The 24,163-nt window shown below is 39.0% G+C and overlaps 2 protein-coding genes across 2 annotated transcripts in view; both read left to right on the plus strand.

The window, feature by feature from the left end:
- Positions 1-24,163, plus strand: part of LOC134651498 (cuticle protein 76-like) — a 149,548-nt gene that overhangs the window by 117,515 nt on the left and 7,870 nt on the right. The window lies entirely within an intron of this gene.
- On the plus strand, positions 4,595-8,791 carry LOC134651690 (uncharacterized). The gene is made up of 3 exons (XM_063506791.1): positions 4,595-5,884; positions 7,247-7,390; positions 8,528-8,791. Exons 1-3 carry the CDS (start codon positions 4,604-4,606, stop codon positions 8,789-8,791), a joined length of 1,689 nt encoding a protein of 562 aa, XP_063362861.1. The 5' UTR covers positions 4,595-4,603.

The following is a 24,163-nucleotide window of genomic DNA, read 5'->3' on the forward strand; positions in this document are numbered from 1 at the left end:
CTGAACCTTGGCTGTACCTAGTGGAACTCAGGTTTGGTGCAACATAGACACACGCCGTTTTGGTCATCCGACTCGTCTTGATGAGCGCTTGGGAGAGCAGTACCCAAGATAGAGCTGATGCTGAACCCTGGCAGTACCTAATGGAACTCAGGTTTGGTGCAACATAGACACACGCCGTTTTGGTCATCCGACTCGTCTTGATGAGCACTTGGGAGAGCAGTACCCAAGATAGAGCTGATGCTGAACCCTGGCAGTACCTAATGGAACTCAGGTTTGGTGCAACATAGACAAACGCCGTTTTGGTCATCCGACTCGTCTTGATGAGCACTTGGGAGAGCAGTACCCAAGATAGAGCTGATGCTGAACCCTGGCAGTACCTAATGGAACTCAGGTTTGGTGCAACATAGACAAACGCCGGTTTGGTCATCCGACTCGTCTCGATGAGCACTTGGGAGAGCAGTACCCAAGATAGAGCTGATGCTGAACCCTGGCAGTACCTAATGAACCTCAGGTTTGGTGCAACATAGACAAACGCCGTTTTGGTCATCCGACTCGTCTTGATGAGCACTTGGGAGAGCAGTACCCAAGATAGAGCTGATGCTGAACCCTGGCAGTACCTAATGGAACTCAGGTTTGGTGCAACATAGACAAACGCCGGTTTGGTCATCCGACTCGTCTTGATGAGCACTTGGGAGAGCAGTACCCAAGATAGAGCTGATTCTGAACCCTGGCAGTACCTAATGGACCTCAGGTTTGGTGCAACATAGACAAACGCCGTTTTGGTCATCCGACTCGTCTTGATGAGCACATGGGAGAGCAGTACCCAAGATAGAGCTGATGCTGAACCCTGGCAGTACCTAATGGAACTCAGGTTTGGTGCAACATAGACAAACGCCGGTTTGGTCATCCGACTCGTCTTGATGAGCACTTGGGAGAGCAGTACCCAAGATAGAGCTGATGCTGAACCCTGGCAGTACCTAATGGAACTCAGGTTTGGTGCAACATAGACAAACGCCGTTTTGGTCATCCGACTCGTCTTGACGAGCACTTGGGAGAGCAGTACCCAAGATAGAGCTGATGCTGAACCCTGGCAGTACCTAGTGGAACTCAGGTTTGGTGCAACATAGACACACGCCGTTTTGGTCATCCGACTCGTCTTGATGAGCACTTGGGAGAGCAGTACCCAAGATAGAGCTGATACTGAACCCTGGCAGTACCTAATGGAACTCAGGTTTGGTGCAACGTAGACAAACGCCGATTTGGTCATCCGACTCGTCTTGATGAGCACTTGGGAGAGCAGTGCCCAAGATAGAGCTGATGCTAAACCCTGGCAGTACCTAATGGAACTCAGGTCTGGTGCAACATAGACAAACGCCGTTTTGGTCGTCCGACTCGTCTTGATGAGCACTTGGGAGACCAGTACCCAAGATAGAGCTGATGCTGAATCCTGGCAGTACCTAGTGGAATTCAGGTTTGATGCAACATAGACACACGCCGTTTTGGTCATCCTACTCGTCTTGATGAGCACTTGGGAGAGCAGTACCCAAGATAGAGCTGATGCTGAACCATGGCAGTACCTAATGGAACTCAGGTTTGGTGCAACATAGACAAACGCCGTTTTGGTCATCCGACTCGTCTTGACGAGCACTTGGGAGAGCAGTACCCAAGATAGAGCTGATGCTGAACCCTGGCAGTACCTAGTGGAACTCAGGTTTGGTGCAACATAGACACACGCCGTTTTGGTCATCCGACTCGTCTTGATGAGCACTTGGGAGAGCAGTACCCAAGATAGAGCTGATACTGAACCCTGGCAGTACCTAATGGAACTCAGGTTTGGTGCAACATAGACAAACGCCGATTTGGTCATCCGACTCGTCTTGATGAGCACTTGGGAGAGCAGTGCCCAAGATAGAGCTGATGCTAAACCCTGGCAGTACCTAATGGAACTCAGGTCTGGTGCAACATAGACAAACGCCGTTTTGGTCGTCCGACTCGTCTTGATGAGCACTTGGGAGAGCAGTACCCAAGATAGAGCTGATGCTGAATCCTGGCAGTACCTAGTGGAATTCAGGTTTGATGCAACATAGACACACGCCGTTTTGGTCATCCTACTCGTCTTGATGAGCACTTGGGAGAGCAGTACCCAAGATAGAGCTGATGCTGAACCCTGGCAGTACCTAATGGAACTCAGGTTTGGTGCAACATAGACAAACGCCGTTTTGGTCATCCGTCACATCTTGACGAGCACTTGGGAGAGCAGTACCCAAGATAGAGCTGATGCTGAACCCTGGCAGTACCTGCAGGTTCAAGATGTGACGAATGATCTAAATAGCGTGAGCCTATGTTGCACCAAACCTGAGTTCCACTAGGTATAGCCAGGGTTCAGCATCAGCTCTATCTTGGGTACTGCTCTCCCAAGTGCTCATCAAGACGAGTCGGATGACCAAAACGGCGTTTGTCTATGTTGCACCAAACCTGAGGTCCATTAGGTACTGCCAAGGTTCAGCATCAGCTCTATCTTGGGTACTGCTCTCCCAAGTGCTCATCAAGACAAGTCGGATGACCAAAACGACGTGTGTCTATGTTGCACCAAACCTGAGATCCACTAGGTACAGCCAGGGTTCAGCATCAGCTCTATCTTGGGTGCTGCTCTTCCAAGTGCTCATCAAGAGGAGTCGGATGACTAAAACGGCATGTGTCTATGTTGCACCAAACCTGAGTTCCACTAGGTATAGCCAGGGTTCAGCATCAGCTCTATCTTGGGTACGGTCTCTCAAGTGCTCATCAAGACGAGTCGGATGGCCAAAACGACGTGTTTCTATGTTGCACCAAACCTGAGTTCCACTAGGTACAGCCAGCTGTTCAGCATCAGCTCTATCTTGGGTACTGCTCTCCCAAGTGCTCATCAAGACGAGTCGGATGACCAAAACGGCGTTTGTCTATGTTGCACCAAACCTGAGTTCCACTAAGTACAGCCAGGGTTCAGCATCAGCTCTATGTTGGGTACTGCTCTCCCAAGTGCTCATCAAGACGAGTCGGATGACCAAAACGGCATGTGTCTATGTTGCACCAAACCTGAGTTCCACTAGGTACAGCCAGGGTTCAGCATCAGCTCTATCTTGGGTACTGCTCTCCCAAGTGCTCATCAAGACGAGTCGGATGACCAAAACGGCGTTTGTCTATGTTGCACCGAACCTGTGTTCCATTAGGTACTGCCAGGGTTCAGTATCAGCTCTATCTTGGGTACTGCTCTCTCAAGTGCTCATCAAGACGAGTCGGATGACCAAAACGGCGTGTGTGTATGTTGCACCAAACCTGAATTCCACTAGGTACACCCAGGGTTCAGCATCAGCTCTATCATGGGTACTTGTCTCCCAAGTGCTCATCAAGACAAGTCGGATGACCAAAACGGCGGGTATCTATATTGCACCAAACCTGAGTTCCACTAGGTACAGCCAGGGTTCAGCATCAGCTCTATCTTGGGTATTGCTCTCCCAAGTGCTCATCAAGACGAGTCGGATGACCAAAACGGCGTGTGTCTATGTTGCACCAAACCTGAGTTCCACTAAGTACAGCCAGGGTTCAGCATCAGCTCTAACATGGGTACTGCTCTCCCAAGTGCTCATCAAGACGAGTCGGATGACCAAAACGGCGTTTGTCTATGTTGCACCAAACCTGAGTTCCATTAGGTACTGCCTGGGTTCAGCATCAGCTCTATCTTGGGTACTGCTCTCCCAATTGCTCATCAAGGCGAGTTGGATGACCAAAACGGCGTGTGTCTATGTTGCACCAAACCTGAGTTCCACTAGGTACTGCCAGGGTTCAGCATTAGCTCTATCTTAGGTACTGCTCTCCAAGTTCTCATCAAGACGAGTCGGATGACCAAAACGGCGTTTGTCTATGTTGCACCAAACCTGAGTTCCATTAGGTACTGCCAGGGTTCAGCATCAGCTCTATCTTGGGTACTGCTCTCCCAAGTGCTCACCAAGACGAGTCGGATGACCAAAACGGCGTTTGTTTATGTTGCACCAAACCTGAGTTCCACTAGGTACAGCCAAGGTTCAGCATCAGCTCCCTCTTGGGTACTGCTCTCCCAAGTGCTCATTGTGACGAGTCGAATAGCCTAAACGGCGTGTGTCTATGTTGCACCAAACCTGAGTTCCACTAGGTACTGCCAGGGTTCAGCATCAGCTCTATCTTGGGTACTGCTCTCCTAAGTGCTCACCAAGACGAGTCGGATGACCAAAACGGCGTTTGTCTATGTTGCACCAAACCTGAGTTCCATTAGGTACTGCCAGGGTTCAGCATCAGCTCTACCTTGGGTACTGCTCTCCAAGTGCTCATGAAGACTGTCGGTACTTTGCTTAATGTACATTCATGCATGTGTGGGTAAGCATAGAATAAATGAGACTCAGTCTTGATCTGAAACTTGTGTTTGATTGTTGCTTCCCAAGTACGTTAACATGGCGCAGCCGAATTGAACCTTTTGTAGAAGTAGTTAGTTAAGGCGGGTGTTGAAAACTCGGAAATTGTAGTGATTATTACGATTTTGTGGACATTTAAATTGCAAGATATATACATACAAAGTAGTGTTGGTGCCATAATGGAAGCTGTGTTGCCGCCGCCATTACCGTTTAGCTTCACAAATAATTTGGAAAATGTTACATCGGGGAACCTCTCAAAGGAGTGGGAAAAATGGAGAAAATCGTTCCAAGTTTATTATGAGGCGTGTGAATTATCTAAAAAGAGTGCTCAGGTGCAGATGAGTATATTGCTGCATGTGATTGGTGAGCAGTGTCGTGAGGTACATGCCCAATTTGAAGGTACGTTTGCCAGTGTAAAGGATTTATTGGATAAATTCGAATCTTTTTTTTCACCGAAAAAAAATATTACCATCGAAAGACACAGATTCTTTACTCGGTGTCAAAAACAAAGCGAATCAATTGAGCAGTACGCGTTCGAGTTGAAAAAATTAGCAAGTGCTTGTGAGTTTAAGGAGCTAATGGATGATTTGATAAGGGATCGCCTCATATGCGGAATACAGGAGAACGCACTGAGGGAGCGTTTGTTGCGAGAGCCGGACTTAACTCTGAAAAAGTCCTTGGAAATATGTAATATTGCACAAATATCGAAATTGCAGGCGGGCACAATCAAAAAAGAAACTAGTGAACATGAAGCTTATACTTATAATATTACTGCAAGTAATATTCAAGACCGGTTAATGTTAGAGGAAGAGGGTAGCCCGTACAGTCAGGTGAATTGGATATCAAGACGTGGAGGGTACCGAGCGCGAGGCGCGCCGCGGGGCAGAGGTCGCGGCTGGTCGCAGCCGGCCCCGCGCCCCGCGCCGCCGCGCCGCAGTGCCACTCCTGCGCAAACAGCTGTTTCATCGCGAGAGATAAGACAACAACATCAACAAACGGGACCTTATGGAGGAATTAAATCTGGAGTGCAGTGTCTAAAGTGCGGGTTTGCTCACGGTGTCTATATGAAGTGTCCGGCTTTAGGGAAAATGTGTCTGAGTTGTAATAATTATGATCATTTCTCACGCATGTGTACGGTGTATAACGTAGAAGCTGTGGAGCCCTCAGTGGAACCTATCGATCAGGTAATCTATTGTCTTAGTAATTCAAGTAGTGATTGGTCTATAGACTTAGCTTTCGGAGCAGGGGTTACTATTAAATTTAAACTGGATACCGGGGCTGATGCGAATATTTTACCTATAAAATATTTAAGCCAGGTTGGTTTAGTAGAACAAGATTTAACTAGGACGGGTATAAAGTATAAGAGTTACTCAGATAACGACATCATTGTACTAGGCACGTGTCATTTAAAAGTACAGTGCAAAAATGACTTTTATATACTGGAGTTCGTGATAGCGGATGTACCGTCCTATGTAGCACCGGTGTTAGGCCGCGATTCGTGTTGTGAACTTAAGTTAGTTAAGTTGATAAAGGACGTTAACGTCACACAGGATTATGACAATATCTTTCGTGAGTATAACGACGTTTTTGAGGGGTTAGGATGTATGCCTGGTGAGTACAAGATAGAAATTGATAGTAGTGTTAGACCCGTAGTTCATGCTCCGAGAAAGATGCCGGTAGCCCTAAAAGATAGTATCAAAGAAAAATTAGATAATATGGTAGATGAGGGCATAATTGCAAAAGTGGAAGGCCCTACCGACTGGGTTAACAGTATGACCGTAGCGCGAAAATCTAACGGTGACTTACGGCTTTGTTTAGACCCACGTGACTTAAATCAGGCCATTAAAAGGGAACATTTTAAGTTGCCGACCTTAGATGAAATTACTGTAAATTTATTGGGATCTAAATATTATAGTACGTTGGACGCAAAACAGGGATTTTGGCAGTTGCGTTTGCACAAAGAAAGTACGGATCTTTGCACATTCAACACATGTTTCGGTAGGTATAAGTTCTTAAGGTTACCTTTCGGAATTACGTCCGCTTCAGAAGTTTTTCATAAGAAAATGTTTGAAAATTTTGATGATATTCCCGGAGTGTGCCTGTTTATAGACGATTTACTTATCTACGGCCGTACAAAAGAAGAGCACGACGACCGTCTGAAAAGGGTTTTGAACAGGTGCAGAGAAATCAATTTAAAGTTAAATAAAAATAAATGCAAATTTGGTTTAACAGAAATTAAATATTTAGGTCATAGAATTAGTGCAAAAGGTATATATCCAGATAGTTCTCATACCTCTGCCATAAAAAATATGCCACGACCGGAAAACATAAAAGATTTAGAGAGATTTTTGGGAATGATTAATTACGTAGGTAACTTCATACCAAACTTATCGGATAGGAATTTTGTATTGAGAGAGCTGTTACGTAAGGATACTGAATGGCATTGGACAGAACACCACCAAAAAGCGTTTGATGACTTAAAAGATTGCTTGACGAAAGCTCCCGTTTTACAGTTTTATGATCTCAATAAGCCCGTGGTAATTTCAGTAGATTCGTCTAAGAATGGATTAGGAGTTTGTCTTATGCAAAATGAATTACCGGTTTGTTACGCGTCGCGATCACTTACAAAAGCTGAGCAAGCTTATGCTCAGATTGAGAAGGAACTTTTAGCTGTGGTTTACGCGTGTGAGAAATTTTATATGTATATATATGGTAGGGGTGACATAATAATAGAAACAGACCATAAGCCTTTGGTCAGTATAATTTGCAAGCCCATAGCAACCGCTCCAGCTAGATTACAGCGAATGTTGCTTCGTTTACAGCCGTACACGTTCAAGTTAGTTTATAAGCCAGGAAAATATTTGTATATGGCAGATACGTTGTCACGCGCTGTAGAACCGACGACCACTCCAGCTGAAGTGCCGCGAGATCAGCTAGATTTGCAAGCACAAGTTTGTGCCATCGCGGTAAGTAACCCGTTACTGGACACGCATTTTGTAAAAATACAAGTTGCATCGCGAAATGACGTGGAAATACAGACAGTACTCAGGTATGTTAAGGATGGGTGGCCAACACAGAAACACGAGGTTGACATTCAAGCTAGGACTTATTGGGGTTACCGCGACGAACTTACGTTAGCATATGGAATGTTATGGAGAGGCGATAGAATTGTTATTCCAGTTGCGATGCGCAACGAAATGTTAAGGCGCGTGCACATAGGCCATTTAGGCTTAGATAAATGTAAGTTGCGTATTAGGGAGAGTATGTTTTGGCCAAATATAAATGCACATGTAGAGGACTACATAAGTAACTGTCAGGCATGTTTGACATTTAAAAATCAAAATAGAAAAGAAACCTTAATCCCACATCCAGTGCCAGAAAGAGCGTGGTCCAAACTAGGTGTTGATATATTCCATTTTCAGCAAAACCAATACTTGATAGTAGTGGATTATTTTAGCAAATACGTTGAAGTTGCAAAATTGAATTCTTTAACCTCTGATCACGTTATCAAGGAATTGAAAATCATTTTCAGTCGACATGGTATTCCTAACACAGTTATCTCTGACAACGGGCCTGAATTTAGGTCCAACAGTTTTGAAATATTCTCTGCAGAGTGGAGTTTCACACATATAACGTCATCGCCACACTTTGCACAGTCTAATGGCCAAGTTGAAAGGACGGTTCAAACGATTAAAAACTTGCTAAAGAAAACTCACTATGAAAAAACGGAATTTAGATTAGCTTTGATAGAGTACCTGAATACTCCTATTAGTAATAAACTAGCTTCCCCTTCTGAGCTTCTTAACAGCCGTAAACTAAGAGGTATTGTTCCATGTCCTCCAAAACTGCTTTTGCCTAAAATTCAAAAAAATGTAAAAAAAGAGTTGAAAATACGCCAAGAAATCCAAAAATATCAATATGACAGAAATGCTCGTGATATGTCTGAATTACACCCTGGACAAAGTGTAAAAGTGAGAATAGACAAACGTTGGGTGAGTGGTACCATTGTATCATTGCGCGGTATACGCTCGTATCTTGTAAAAATATGTGGTGGTGGCACTCTGATTAGGAATAGACGACATCTTATTAAAGATTCCGATCAGCGCCCGGCAGCGCAAGACACTCCAGTGTGCTCCCTGCCTTACGATGATATCGGTATCCGCAGTGATAACGCGGTGACGTCATCGAGCGCCGTAGCCGGCGCGCCGACCGCCATCGACACCGGGTTTAACTCACGTGAAATGCTCGCGCACCCCGGTCCATCCCGTTTACTATCTGCTCCCACCAATAATAATAGTAATAACTATGTTACTCGCTCCGGCAGGGAGGTGATCGTTCCTGATCGGTGGGGTTCCTGGGGCTGGTAAACAGTTTGGAATGGTAATGTACCTATCTATTGTATTTTAAGATGTATACCTATAACAATAAGTTCTATAATCATCACTGTTATCTGTTATCTATATTAATGTAATGCATGTGTATGCACTATATTGATTTTGTAGCTAAATAAAATGTATTTTGTTATACCTAAGTTATTTGAATAATTTTAATGATTATGTCATGATAACATAAAGGAATTATTATTTTTATAAATGTTACACAGGTACCTAATAATAATGTTCAGTGTCTGAATTAAGTACATTTTCTCAATAATCATCATTTTATCTGAAATAAAATGTAGTTTGAAATTTTAACACTGTTTCATAAATATGTATCTTAGATAAGAAAATCGTTTAGCATGCATTTTGATGTTTTAAAATTGTACACAAGCATAAAGTTTAGTTTTAGTCTTTTCAAAATTTACCTAACCTAACAGTCAGCATTAGCATTTATTTCTAAAATTACATGAGAGATTATTTGTTCTTTCATAAATAAAAACAAAACAACGGCTGTTTACTACACATAGAACGTCATACTTAGTCATAAGTCATAAGTTAACGTATGCATTATATTATATGTAATTTGAGAGAGAATTTTTTTTTGTGTATTTTTTTTTAAAGAGGAGATTGTCGGTACTTTGCTTAATGTACATTCATGCATGTGTGGGTAAGCATAGAATAAATGAGACTCAGTCTTGATCTGAAACTTGTGTTTGATTGTTGCTTCCCAAGTACGTTAACAAAGACGAGTCGGATGACCAAAACGGCGTTTGTCTATGTTGCACCAAACCTGAGTTCCATCAGGTACTGCCAGGGTTCAGCATGAGCTCTATCTTGGGTACTGCTCTCCCAAGTTCTCACCAAGACGAGTCGGATGACCAAAACGGCGTTTGTCTATGTTGCACCAAACCTGAGTTCCACTAGGTACAGCCAAGGTTCAGCATCAGCTCCATCTTGGGTACTGCTCTCCCAAGTGCTCATTGTGACGAGTCGAATAGCCTAAACGGCGTATGTGTATGTTGCACCAAACCTGAATTCCACTAGGTACACCCAGGGTTCAGCATCAGCTCTATCTTGGGTACTGGTCTCCCAAGTGCTCATCAAGACGAGTCGGATGACCAAACGGCGTGTTTCTATGTTGCACCAAACCTGAGGTCCACTAGCTAGATAAAAATTACGGGCGCCTTTATAAAATTACGATATATTTTTGTTAATTGATAATTATCAATAATATTTTTAATTGTCATTAAAAATTGATTTAATTTTTAATGGTTTGTGAAGCATTAACCATTAATTCTTTTTAATTTTTAATGGTTCGAAATAAATTTATATTAATGCAAATTGATGTTAATGCGAATTGACAATTAATTTTCCTTCAATGGTTAATGGTTAATTCGAATTATCCTTTTCAATGGTTAATTTTTAATGGTAATTGGGATTAACGTTCGGCCAACACTGATACGTACCTACACTTGCTGCTGCCGATGCGGCCGAGCATCTCAAGCGGCGCAAATATGCAGCCATAGACAGCGGCTGCATGTTTGAGCCGTTTGCGGTGGAGACGCTTGGGCCGTGGGGTCAAGGCGGGCACAACGTTTATAAGGAGTTGGCCAAGCGCCTTATGGCTCCTCTACACGATGGGCCAACGCCGGCCACTCCAAGGGACGCATTTATGCGTTAGAGGAAGCAAGTGGTATTGCTATCTCATTCTACCGCATGGCTGCGTCCCTTGGAGTGGCCGGCGTTGACCCATCGTGTAGAGGAGCCATTATAGACGCAACGGGTGACCGGAAGGCTGGAGCTTACCTCGCCCAATGCATTGGCGTTGCCGTTCAGCGCGGCAACGCCGCCAGCCTTCTGGGCACCCTACCGGACGGCACAGACCTGGGGACAATTTTCTATTAGGTACTTTTTAGGTAGGTAGTTTTAGTTTATTTTCTTTAGTTCATAGTTTAATTTATTTTTGTTAGTTTTAACTTATTTAATTTGAATAAATAACTACATTTTATTTTATAAAACCAAACCAAACCGGCAAATAAATAAATACGGCATTATTGAAAGATTGTCACTAAAACGAAATTTCATGGATAAGTAAATTAAATCAACAAAGCTAACCCGAACTGCTCAAAAGGATTTAACCACGACTCATTAATTTAAGTCAGCTAAAGCTTAAGATTTCTGGGATTAAAGCAACGTAATAATAATTATATGCGAGGGAAGTTCTGGAGACTTCCCTAGATGAAATATCTTTCATTTGTTTGAAATAAAATTATGATACAGTTCCATGTTACATATATAGCTCTTTCCGTCCTTTCATGTTATATAGGCAGTTCCCTGAAGCATAATATTGATAATTTTTAGAAATAATTTTCTTTATTTTAGAGCAGTACTTACGTATTGTATTTATTAAAGTGCTGAAATCCCTAGAAAAAGGTCTTAAGATTGCTAATTAAATTTTTTGCAACTGTATTGAGATCTAAAGAAGCGCAAAGACTTTTAAAATCCCCAGTGTTTTTCACTCCTACCAAATTACAGTGAAATAAAAGTCAAGCATTAAATGTGACGTTATCTATGAAAAGGGACCTTATTGTCGATGGCGCTTACGCCATTATTAACGATGCTCCGATGTAAATACAACGCCGCGCGACACTCTGCGGCGTAAGCGCCATCGACAATAAGGTCCTTTTTCATATTTGATATTTATTGAAAACAAATTTTACAGCATTACAGCTAACACCAATGCACTGTAAAATTAAGTAGTAAAATTAAGTAAGTAATATTTACTAACGAATGGGCCAAAAACGTTTCTCAAAGTATCACATCCCAAACTATGTATCCCAAATTATCATTTCCCAAAAAAAATGTTTGGCAAAACAACTTATCGCAATTTTTCAGTTAGCAATAGTCTTTTTTGGCAAGTTATTGTTTAGCAAATAATTACTTGGTCAAGTTTAATTTTACCAAGTATTATTTAGTCAAATGTATCATTAAGCATAACTTACATGTCCCAAAATATTACATGGCATACAATTTACATACCAATAGAGGGCCTGCAGTAGGTATTTTTATTTTTGCTTTCATTTGAAATATGTACTTTATCCCGACCTTGGTTTTTTTTATCATTTTGGTTATGTTTTACGCAAACGGATGTGATTTGTTGAACCATAAACATTAAAATAGTATCTACCTATGATAGTCTGCAATAATATTTATAATATTTTAGAATTTACACGTTTTTAGCATTTTGTTTCTGTAAAGGTCTCAGTTCTAACCTAACCCACTTTTCTGATAGCGGTTCGGTTTTGTGAGGATCGCAGTTCAAACCTAACCTAAACCGGTAGTACTATTAGTTATTCTGTGCCTAAACCACCCAAATTACGTAGACTTATCGTACCTACTTATATTAACACGACAAATTTAAATATTTAATTAAACAGAGATGCCTATTTATCAAGTGACGATTTGATCAAACATCTTTTTGGAATATAATATTAGCCAATAAAAAATGTTTGCTAAATAAGTTTTTGTCCTAATAACATTTGACAAAGTAAAATCATGCCAAATGATAATTTGACCAAATAAATTATATGCGAAATGTAACTTTGCTAAAGGTTCCTTTGGGAAATGAAACTATTGCGATAAGTTTGTTGGGAAGTGAAATTTGGCGAAAGGTATTTGGCCCAAACGAAAGTACACCAATAATAAAACGATTAATAAGCTACGTATTGCATTTTTGATTCGCAAAAACGTAAAAAATCTTTAAAAAGTTTACGACTTTGGTCGGCAAACAAGTCGCAGTCAGGTGCAAAAGATAAAAGATTATTAAGGAGTGTCCGGGAACGGACAATTGGAGAGTCGTGCAGTCGTGTGAAAGGTTCCATTATCTAGGAGGCGATGGCCACGACAACGTAGGTAGTTGTCGGGAACAAACAAGGTAGTCGTTTTCGCCACCAAGTCTAAGCAGTCTGACTCTCCCCTTAATATTTTAGATGTAGCAGACATTAGATTAACATTACGCCTTATCTCGAGGGAGTTAAAGATAATGCCCCAAATATACAACTTACAGGATTCGAGTTTCCAGTTAAAAGTTTTTATTTGTAGGTATATCTCGCCATTTCACCCCGCTCGTAACATATTTTCAGGAAAATTAGATTTTTTACGATCGCAAGGCATGCCTCACCTGCCCCAAGACTGATGGTTATTCAGGCATTTGGGAAATCTGAAATCGATAAAGATGGCTTAAATGACCATATATCCGTAAAGGAATACGTGTGAAATGGCTTCACGATTTTGATACCTATCTCAGATTTAAGATATGATAATTTATTTATTATGCCAAAAAAGTATTTGCTTGCCCTTAGGGAGCCGCGCCCAATAGGGTATTCCTGCACCAACGCGTCAGCTACAAAACATTTATCACGTCACGGCAGGTTGCATTAATGCCGATTCAATTTAAATGACTAGATGTAATATTCCTAAGCTTCACCCAAACTATAAAAGTAAAACCATGAACTTGCAAATTTCGGCGGAACAAATACAAATACAAATATCTTTATTCAGTAATAAAGGACATATTTAGCTTACATATTAGTTCACAACTAATAAACATAAACTAAGAAAATAATGACGTAGTTACAGCACAGTTCAGTGACCAACCCCAATCCCTAAGTCTTTAGAATAAGGTCTATAATTGGTCAGTTAACTGCACTATTATTAGGATTAAAATAAAATAATATACAACCTTTTATGATTTTTTATGAATGAAGTAAGCTACATCTGTTCCCCGTACTAGTATTAAACTGTATCACATCCCAAACTATGTATCCCAAATTATCATTTCCCAAAAAAAATGTTTGGCAAAACAACTTATCGCAATTTTTCAGTTAGCAATAGTCTTTTTTGGCAAGTTATTGTTTAGCAAATAATTACTTGGTCAAGTTTAATTTTACCAAGTATTATTTAGTCAAATGTATCATTAAGCATAACTTACATGTCCCAAAATATTACATGGCATACAATTTACATACCAATAGAGGGCCTGCAGTAGGTATTTTTATTTTTGCTTTCATTTGAAATATGTACTTTATCCCGACCTTGGTTTTTTTTATCATTTTGGTTATGTTTTACGCAAACGGATGTGATTTGTTGAACCATAAACATTAAAATAGTATCTACCTATGATAGTCTGCAATAATATTTATAATATTTTAGAATTTACACGTTTTTAGCATTTTGTTTCTGTAAAGGTCTCAGTTCTAACCTAACCCACTTTTCTGATAGCGGTTCGGTTTTGTGAGGATCGCAGTTCAAACCTAACCTAAACCGGTAGTACTATTAGTTATTCTGTGCCTAAACCACCCAAATTACGTAGACTTATCGTACCTACTTATATTAACACGACAAATTTAAATATTTAATTAAACAGAGATGCCTATTTATCAAGTGACGATTTGATCAAACATCTTTTTGGAATATAATATTAGCCAATAAAAAATGTTTGCTAAATAAGTTTTTGTCCTAATAACATTTGACAAAGTAAAATCATGCCAAATGATAATTTGACCAAATAAATTATATGCGAAATGTAACTTTGCTAAAGGTTCCTTTGGGAAATGAAACTATTGCGATAAGTTTGTTGGGAAGTGAAATTTGGCGAAAGGTATTTGGCCCAAACGAAAGTACACCAATAATAAAACGATTAATAAGCTACGTATTGCATTTTTGATTCGCAAAAACGTAAAAAATCTTTAAAAAGTTTACGACTTTGGTCGGCAAACAAGTCGCAGTCAGGTGCAAAAGATAAAAGATTATTAAGGAGTGTCCGGGAACGGACAATTGGAGAGTCGTGCAGTCGTGTGAAAGGTTCCATTATCTAGGAGGCGATGGCCACGACAACGTAGGTAGTTGTCGGGAACAAACAAGGTAGTCGTTTTCGCCACCAAGTCTAAGCAGTCTGACTCTCCCCTTAATATTTTAGATGTAGCAGACATTAGATTAACATTACGCCTTATCTCGAGGGAGTTAAAGATAATGCCCCAAATATACAACTTACAGGATTCGAGTTTCCAGTTAAAAGTTTTTATTTGTAGGTATATCTCGCCATTTCACCCCGCTCGTAACATATTTTCAGGAAAATTAGATTTTTTACGATCGCAAGGCATGCCTCACCTGCCCCAAGACTGATGGTTATTCAGGCATTTGGGAAATCTGAAATCGATAAAGATGGCTTAAATGACCATATATCCGTAAAGGAATACGTGTGAAATGGCTTCACGATTTTGATACCTATCTCAGATTTAAGATATGATAATTTATTTATTATGCCAAAAAAGTATTTGCTTGCCCTTAGGGAGCCGCGCCCAATAGGGTATTCCTGCACCAACGCGTCAGCTACAAAACATTTATCACGTCACGGCAGGTTGCATTAATGCCGATTCAATTTAAATGACTAGATGTAATATTCCTAAGCTTCACCCAAACTATAAAAGTAAAACCATGAACTTGCAAATTTCGGCGGAACAAATACAAATACAAATATCTTTATTCAGTAATAAAGGACATATTGAGCTTACATATTAGTTCACAACTAATAAACATAAACTAAGAAAATAATGACGTAGTTACAGCACAGTTCAGTGACCAACCCCAATCCCTAAGTCTTTAGAATAAGGTCTATAATTGGTCAGTTAACTGCACTATTATTAGGATTAAAATAAAATAATATACAACCTTTTATGATTTTTTATGAATGAAGTAAGCTACATCTGTTCCCCGTACTAGTATTAAACTGTATCACGGTGGAAACAGAATTCGCCATCCTCTGTTTTCAATATGTTAACAATCAATAATCAGCATAAGTGTAAACATGTAGGAACATTCCGGGAATGTAATAATCTCAGCCGCTACAATCATTTTTTCAGCGGAACGGCATATTTAATGTCACCGGCAGAAAAATAGGTGTAACACGCCATAGAGTTGTGCAATGGCAATGGAGCCTATCTAAAATTGAAATCTAAATGCCAATATCTCACCGCAACTTGTCCAAACGTCACGACCTTTTGTTTTATTTAAATACAGAGTGGTCTGGAAAGTATTAGCCACTTTAAACAGGTATAAAAAGCTAAGAGGTTTGAAAGTATGAGCAATTGAGCATGAGCAATATTATTCTAAAGTAATGGTAAATATTTTTACACAATTTACTGTTTATCCTCCCAAGGCCCAAGGTCCTACCCATAGTACTTATTAACTTTCTTATTCAGACCCAGCTCCTACAACAATTGTGTAGTCATAGCGTACCACGGTCCTACCAGTAGGACTTAATAGAAAACCCATCATTTTGTTTTAAAATTTTGCGCTTATCGAAATTGGCGTGTACGAACTTCTAAAGGACTGTTTTATTTTGTCTGTGAGCCCTTTAACAAGTTCGTAAAAAAAATCAAACTGGTGTGCAAGGTGCTGTATAAGTACAATAACATTAAAAAAAGTCCAAAATCATCATTTAAAAGTCAATTCTACCAGTAAACATAAGAAAACAACTCAAATTTTGCATTTGATTATATGTATGTGAATGACTGATAGCAAAGTTATCCGTTTTTGAAATGCAAAGCCTTTCCGAGCTGGTGTGGTGAAAAGTTATTTTAAGCCTTAATTGCCGAAAACAAAGTTAGTTTTGTACTAAGATAGGTAAGTTTGATTATGTAGTTCCTCGAATAAGTGGCAACTTATAACCAAAACTCAAACTAAACCTGTAAGTTGGTCGGTTCCCAACGGGGAATTTCTAAAGTTTTGACTGCAAAATTTAAATGAGGTTCTCGAATTGGTTAAATGTTTTTTTGATACACACAATAGTAGATACAATAATAAGTATAATGAAAAACCGTTTCACGTGGATTTAAGTAACACTTCATCATGTGTAGGTATGTAGGTACCGCATGTTCTCAATCTTTCTTTGAATTCCAATTTTACTCCCAATTCACAAAATTAGAACTGTAAAAAATATATTGCCAATGTATATTGACGTGAGTTCGCATTTGCTTTATGTCTATTTTTGTATGGGATGTTGAACAGCGCACCAAGCGGGATGGTTTGGAAACTCAAAATCCCATACACAATGACACTTAACGCAAACGCGTTACTTCACGTCACGTTAGGTATCAATTGAAATTTACACTAGGGGTACTGGACATTTATTTTGCACAAAACTCGAAAACGATGTAGCTAAGTACCTACCTATAAGTAATAAATTTCCATCAAAATATTTAAGCTCATTCTAAATAATTTATGATTAGAAACTATTTGGGTTCAATTAATTACTAAACCGACTTTCTATTCGGAGACAGTTGCTGGCAGCCGTTTTGTTCTAATCAATTTCGGACAGAGCGGCGGCTTAAAGACTTGAAGCTACTATCAAGGGATTCCTGCAGAAAGTCACATCAATTCTAACGCGACGTTATTCAAGGTAGTATAATGGCTTTCAAGGAACAATATCCAGCTTAAAATAGGAGGTACTTGGCTATTACACACACAGCCGCACACCCATTTTATATCAGATAATCGAATTACACTACCTACATTGTTTTACGCGGTAGCGATAAGCATATTGTTATTTTATCTACATTCCAAGTGGCTTTCCTGTTCTATGGTCACACCGCCATACACTAGCTGTTAAATTCAAATCACGAATTTGTCTTATAGTGCAGCTCAACTTTCGGTTAAGTAGACGTCCACAGGGCCGCATATCGAACGCATCGGACGTTCGGACGCATCCACGGTGCAGATCAGTGGACGTACTTGTGTGACTTTCTATACAAATAATACTAAAATCAATTGCGTGCGATGTGTTCGATACGTGCGATGCGGCCATGTAGACGTCTATCGTCTACCTTTATAGTAATAAGACTTCAAGAAGCCTGCAGGCTGCAGTCAAATAATCTTTTCTGTAGAATCTATGGATCCATAGATCACGTAACGCTGGTTTTCTAAAGCCTATCGGAATTCACAGCAGCTGTTTGGATCAACCGCAGATTCTTGGTAACAAACGCTTCCATTAACTGACATTGGCTTAAATCCAAAAGCTTGTATCCGATAGAATAATTTGCTAGTCTAAGATTATCTATTTTGTCCAAAGTTTTTTTAATATTTATACAACTTTATTTATGTGTTGTTTAATGCTGCATGAAATTCTCTAAAAAAGCTGCCAACATTGCTTTAAGTCATACAATTTTGCAAAAATATCTACGCAAGAAATATTTTCCAAAACGATTCTTTTCCCGAAATTGGAAATTTTCTCTTTGTGAAAGAGGTCGGATTACAGTTGTTGGAGAAGCAAAGGAGTTAGCACGGAGTGAGCTTTCATAAGCTGCGGTGACTAATACGTAAGTACTAAGTATTTACGACGCCTAGATATTCAGAAAAGGAAAAATGTATTTGATCGTTGCGAATGTGTATAGGGCTTGCAATTCGAATATTCGAATATTCGAATTTGTCGAATATTCGACCTGTTTTGATATTCGAATATTCGGCCGCTCAGGTTTCGAATATTCGAATATTTTTTATTACTATAAAAAAATCTATGTCATCCGCTGTAGTTACAGTTTCTGTGTGTTTTACGGGTATTTACAGTGAATGAGGAACGGTAGGTACCCAAACACGAAGGAAATAATATTTTTACTGTATTCCTCTCGATAGACTTCGTGAATACAGTGAAACCTAACTCAATTTAAAAGAAAACGAAATCAAAAAGTATGTTATTTTTACGGTCCGTAAGTTTTAAGTTAAAGGGTCATTCTGTTTATTCAGTACAAGCGTACGTTAAGCGAATTTTTGAAGTCTAAACCTTGCCACTTATCGCAATTCTCAAATTTAATCATACCAAACCTGCCCAACTTGGTAATCTAACCATGCACCTTTAGCTGACGAATAATCCACCCAGTACTCAACTAACTTTTTCCCTTAAATATTCCAATATTATATAATTAGCCGACCATTAGGAATAATAACTTGCCAAAACAAATAAAGTCAATAAAGATTCAAAATACCATGAAATTAAAGGCCTTTTTACAGGCCTCTGAGTGATTACAAGTTAATTTAAATCGGAAAATAATTACCTACTAAAAAAAATATCTTACATACCTAGGTGTTTGGATGGTTAAAGTTATATTATTTCACGCAACGACGACGCATTTATAACAAGTTTTATCTAGAAATATTAAATACGTCTAATTTTGGCGTTTTACTTGTTTTTATAAATGTGGGCATCTTATAAATAGTAGGATGATAAAATCTAGTCAAATAAGTGGATTTCTGCCAAATATCCTTAGTTTTAGCAATATGTGAAAAAAGCTTTTGAATAAAATGATAATAAACCGATTTCTCGTTCCTTTTCTTATTTTTTATAATATTCGAATAATTATTCGAATATTCGAATACGTCGTCAGAAAAAGTCGAATATTCGAATATCTGAAAGTTTCGAATATTTGCAAGCCCTAAATGTGTATCATCAGTGGCCTTAAGGTAACTCTGTTTTGAGTTAGAACTAGAACGTATATACAGGGTGACACTTGAGTCGTGATCAGTAATATGTTTTTCTAACTCCACAAACAACGACCAATTTAATGCCCCTACTGTTACTAAAATCAGACAAGATTTTTTTATTTTTTGTTTATTTTTTGTCATTTATTTTACTTTTATAAGTGGATTTAGGATATTACAACGGCTTATTAAGATATTTAAATTAGTAAATTGAATCGCCTCTTTGAATCAGAACTGTCATTGACATCAATTATTTTTTGTCATTTGCCCCAGTTACAAATAAAATTTACTTAATTTTTCATTTGTAATATCTTACAAAGCTGTTTAAATACTACATTGCCACTTGTAAAAGTAAAATAAATGATCAAAATAAATAAAAAAAATCTTGTCTGATTTTAGTAAGAGTACATAAAATTGCTCGTTGTTTATGGAGTTAGAAAAACATATTACTGATCACGACTCAAATGGCACCCTGTATATATATATGTAGATCTAATACATTGTATGATTAAAGTGACGTTTTCTTTGTTTTACTGGTCACAAAAATACCTATGCTTAAATTGCAAAACATTTCTTCAAAGAAGACAAGATACTCTTTCTTAAATATAAATTTAGCGGTCTGGAAAATCGCACGCTTTTTATTATTTACAACATAATGAGTCAAAGTATGTACCTACACAGGCTGTCCCTACCAAAATACATTCCATACATATAAAGTACCTATCAAAATTCATATACTTAGTTTATCAAAGGACTGTCTCATTTCAAACATAGAGAGAATCATACTATCTTTAGAATATTTAAAACTTTCGCGTTTTGAACACATATTAACTCACATTAAGGTCTATCGCGAAATTTATTTTGTTACCTTTATTTAAGGTACCGACGTTTCGACACAGGTTTCACTGATCGTGGTCGCGGCTAACTGATGGCCTAGCAAAATGTCAAAACAGAGATTCGTGCGAATCGCGATAGACCCGCCGTCTATAAATGTGAGTTAATATGCATATTATCTTTGTCTTACAATAGTAACGTCATTTGGCATTAAGTCCGCCATTTGTACATTGTTGTATATATTTTGTGCAATAAAGTTTAAATAAATAAATAAATATTACGATTAGCACCCAAAAGAAAAGGATGAGTATAGTTTTATTGTTCTTATTTAGTGACAAATTTGGTTTGACCAACTATATTTATTTTTTGATTGTTGTGTAATCGGTAATCACAGTAAACCATCCATACTCGTATTACATTTTGCATGACATGTTAAAAGTTGTCGCTAGTTTGCACTGAGTTAGCGGTAGTACGTGCCATACTTTATGCTCTAAATATTTTTGGGGTTCTTTGGGGTTATTTCCGAAGTAGTCAGATTAATTAATACCTATGTCCTTCATATAAATACAATTATTATCGGTCATTGCAAAGTTCGTGCAGTGTTAGTTTGGTTCGACTCTAACGTGAATTGAAGTGCAATAAAAGCTCCTCCATAGTAATTGTATACTAAAGGCAGAAAGAAACAAGGCAAAAGAAGTAGCTATGTCTGCCTTGTTAAGAGTACATGGCCAATTACTGTCAATAACTATTATAGGTGAACCAGGATCTATTGAGGGTGCGCCATGTTGCGGAATTTCACTGGAACTAATTTTTTCATACTACACTGAATTGTCACCCTATACATGAGAATAACAGCGCCCTCTTGACAATTATCATATATTACTGGTCAGGCTATACTAGCATTGCGTTGGCGTTAGCGTTGTGTAAACTATGTGTAATTTTATTTTTCGGCTTATTATATGTTTCTTCCCTTTATGTTTCTTTTTTTTTGTCTGTTACCTTCCGTGATTATTTCTCACTTGATGGTTTAATCGGAAGATCAGCGCTGGAAGTCGCCAGCAACATGCTGAGATGGGGCCATTTCGTGACACTTTATTTTCCACTATGTTATTTCTATGTACCTATGTCTTTTGTCTGTGTGTTTACGAATAAAAAAAGCGGCCAAGTGCGAGTCGGACTCGCCCATGAAGGGTTCCGTATTTAGGCGATTTATGACGTATAAAAAAAAACTACTTACTAGATCTCGTTCAAACCAATTTTCGGTGGAAGTTTACATGGTAATGTACATTATATATTTTTTTTAGTTTTTGTACAGCCACACGCTAAGGCCGAGTACCTGGATTACTAAATGGACTGAATCGTTATGGAATCAAATGGTACTCAGGCGTTGCATGTGCCTGCACAGACTGCATAAAATAAGGTGGGAGGCGATAGCAAGGGATCCTATTGGCCTAAGTCCCTACTTCCCTAGCCCTAACTTATTCTATGACAAGGATGTCTGTACCGGGAGACCTATCGGTAACAGACGGATTCCCTACGGGGGGGGATCAAGGTGGTTTGGATGGATACTTGCTGCCGATCGCCCAGGCTCAAGCGACCGATTAAGGCTGAAGGAGTCTTATGCCACAGCAAGGGTTCCTGTAAAAAGGTGGTGGATGGGAGCCTCTACTCTCAGAGTGTCGCCCTGAGCACGCAGAGGTTTTGGGTATAGAGGTAGTGAAACACCAACGGACAATTGGTATCTCATTTATTTACAATTTGCATTTCTTTATATACACAACTTTACCTATAGCACACATATGTAAATCTTATTTGTATTATATCCGTGTAAAGTGCAACTAAGACAATATGTTTCTGCTGGCTTATGCCCTAGATTGATCTGAGTGGATCAGCGCGATGCGCTGACGCAATCTGTTGCTTAAACAGTTTTATCATTCTCTTATTTTAGAAGTTACAGGGGGGGGGGGGACACACATTTTACCACTTTGGAAGTGTCTCTCGCGCAAACTATTCAGTTTAGAAAAAAATGATATTAGAAACCTCAATATCATTTTTGAAGACCTATCCATAGATACCCCACACGTATGGGTTTGATGAAAAAAAAATTTTCGAGTTTCAGTTCTAAGTATGGGGAACCCCAAAAATTTATTGTTTTTTTTCTATTTTTGTGTGAAAATCTTAATGCGGTTCACAGAATACATCTACTTACCAAGTTTCAACAGTATAGTTCTTATAGTTTCGGAGAGTGGCTGTGACATACGGACGGACAGACAGACGGACAGACAGACAGACAGACATGACGAATCTATAAGGGTTCCGTTTTTTGCCATTTGGCTACGGAACCCTAAAAACTATTATATTCTATTCTATTCTATTAGCAGTCGTCCTACGATGGGGTGTATTTTATTTAAATATTAAATTAATCCATTGTGGAAATTATTCCAAAGTACCACAATTTGCGCCAATTACTTGCACCAATAGGTATATGCTTGAAATAACTAAGTTCGGGTAAAGTCTACATTATATTCGTGCTCTACTAAGTTCGTTGTTTAGGCGTGCGAATTGTAAACTAGAGCTCGCGGGCATCAAAATCTAATAAAATATTATCGAGAAATTGACGTTAAAACATCTCATCTCATCATTCTTCTATAGTTCGTTTTTTTTTAACATTAGAAATAAGGTAAACAATCTTGATGTGTCTTTTAATTGAAAAACACATTTTAAAAATAAGTTACGGCAAATATGTAACAATCATGAATCTAATACTATCATTTATATTGTTCTGCTTTCATAAGTAATAGTTTCTGATTTTTAAAAAGCGTTTTTCAATTAAAAGACATGTCAAGATCGCTTACCTTGTTGCAAGTTCTTTGTAATGCTAAAAAAAACGAACTATAGCGTTGTCTCGACATTTTTGGTCACGGCTCACTTGAGGACCCTGGAGTAAGTTCTGCAACCTAATCCCATTTTGCATAAAGCATTCCCACATAAAGTATTTAGACCTCTTAGAAAAGGTTTAATAATTTAAAACTAGATGGTGCCATTAAACAAGAATTTGCCTAAAGTGCTTATATTATTATTACAGTACCTACATATGGTGCTAATTTACCGCCCTAGTGCGGTAACTATCAATATCGAAAGTTTAAAGATCCATAATTGCTGTAAAACATTGTACAATACACGTGCGAAAAGGTAATTCGCAACTCGATTTAAAACACTCCCTTCGGTCGTGTTTCAATTTATCGCCACTCGTTGCGAGTTTCCTACTTTTCACACTTTTTGTATCGTAATGTACTATTTACAGTACATATGGTGATACTTTACCGCCCTATAGTGCAGTAATTAGGTACCACAATACGTGCCTATGTCGAATATTGAAAGGGCCATATGTACTCTAAAACGTTGTAAAACACACGTGCGAATTTCCTACTTTGCGCATTTGTATCGTAATGTACCTACTATTAATAGTGGTTCGCAAAGGAATGTGAAATAGTAAAAACCGCCGAATGGTTTAGTCAGTGTTGTGCGGAGGTTGTTCGTCTTGAATATTTACTAGTACTCAGCTAGGAGCCATTGTCGTTGTCGTCAGCCAGCAGCCAACAGTCATAGACTGCCATGAAACCATTACCGGAGCGGCGGCCACACTACCGATTTGCGATTTGCTCTTAAGTCGAGGCTCCCTCGCATAGGAATATCCCTAATTTATATTTAGAATTTCCTATTGGACCCAGTTTACCTTCATTATGGCCAATTTTCCGTGTTCTCACAGATCCTACATGTTACCATGTATATAGCAACGTTCTTGAAAACGATGTTTTCGATTTGCGGGTCACTAACAAGTTAAAGTTAATCTATTAACGTAACGCTGCCTAAGGCTAAGCAGTTAAACCGCTAACACAGTGTCAAATTGTACGGGTAACCAGGTTTAACCGGTTAACCCCGGGGTAGTGGAATGGTGCAAGTGCGCCTAAGCCTTGTTTGAAAAAGATCTTGTAC

The sequence above is a fragment of the Cydia amplana genome, chromosome 10 (genome assembly GCF_948474715.1).
Source record: "Cydia amplana chromosome 10, ilCydAmpl1.1, whole genome shotgun sequence".
NCBI classification, from domain to species: domain Eukaryota; kingdom Metazoa; phylum Arthropoda; class Insecta; order Lepidoptera; family Tortricidae; genus Cydia; species Cydia amplana.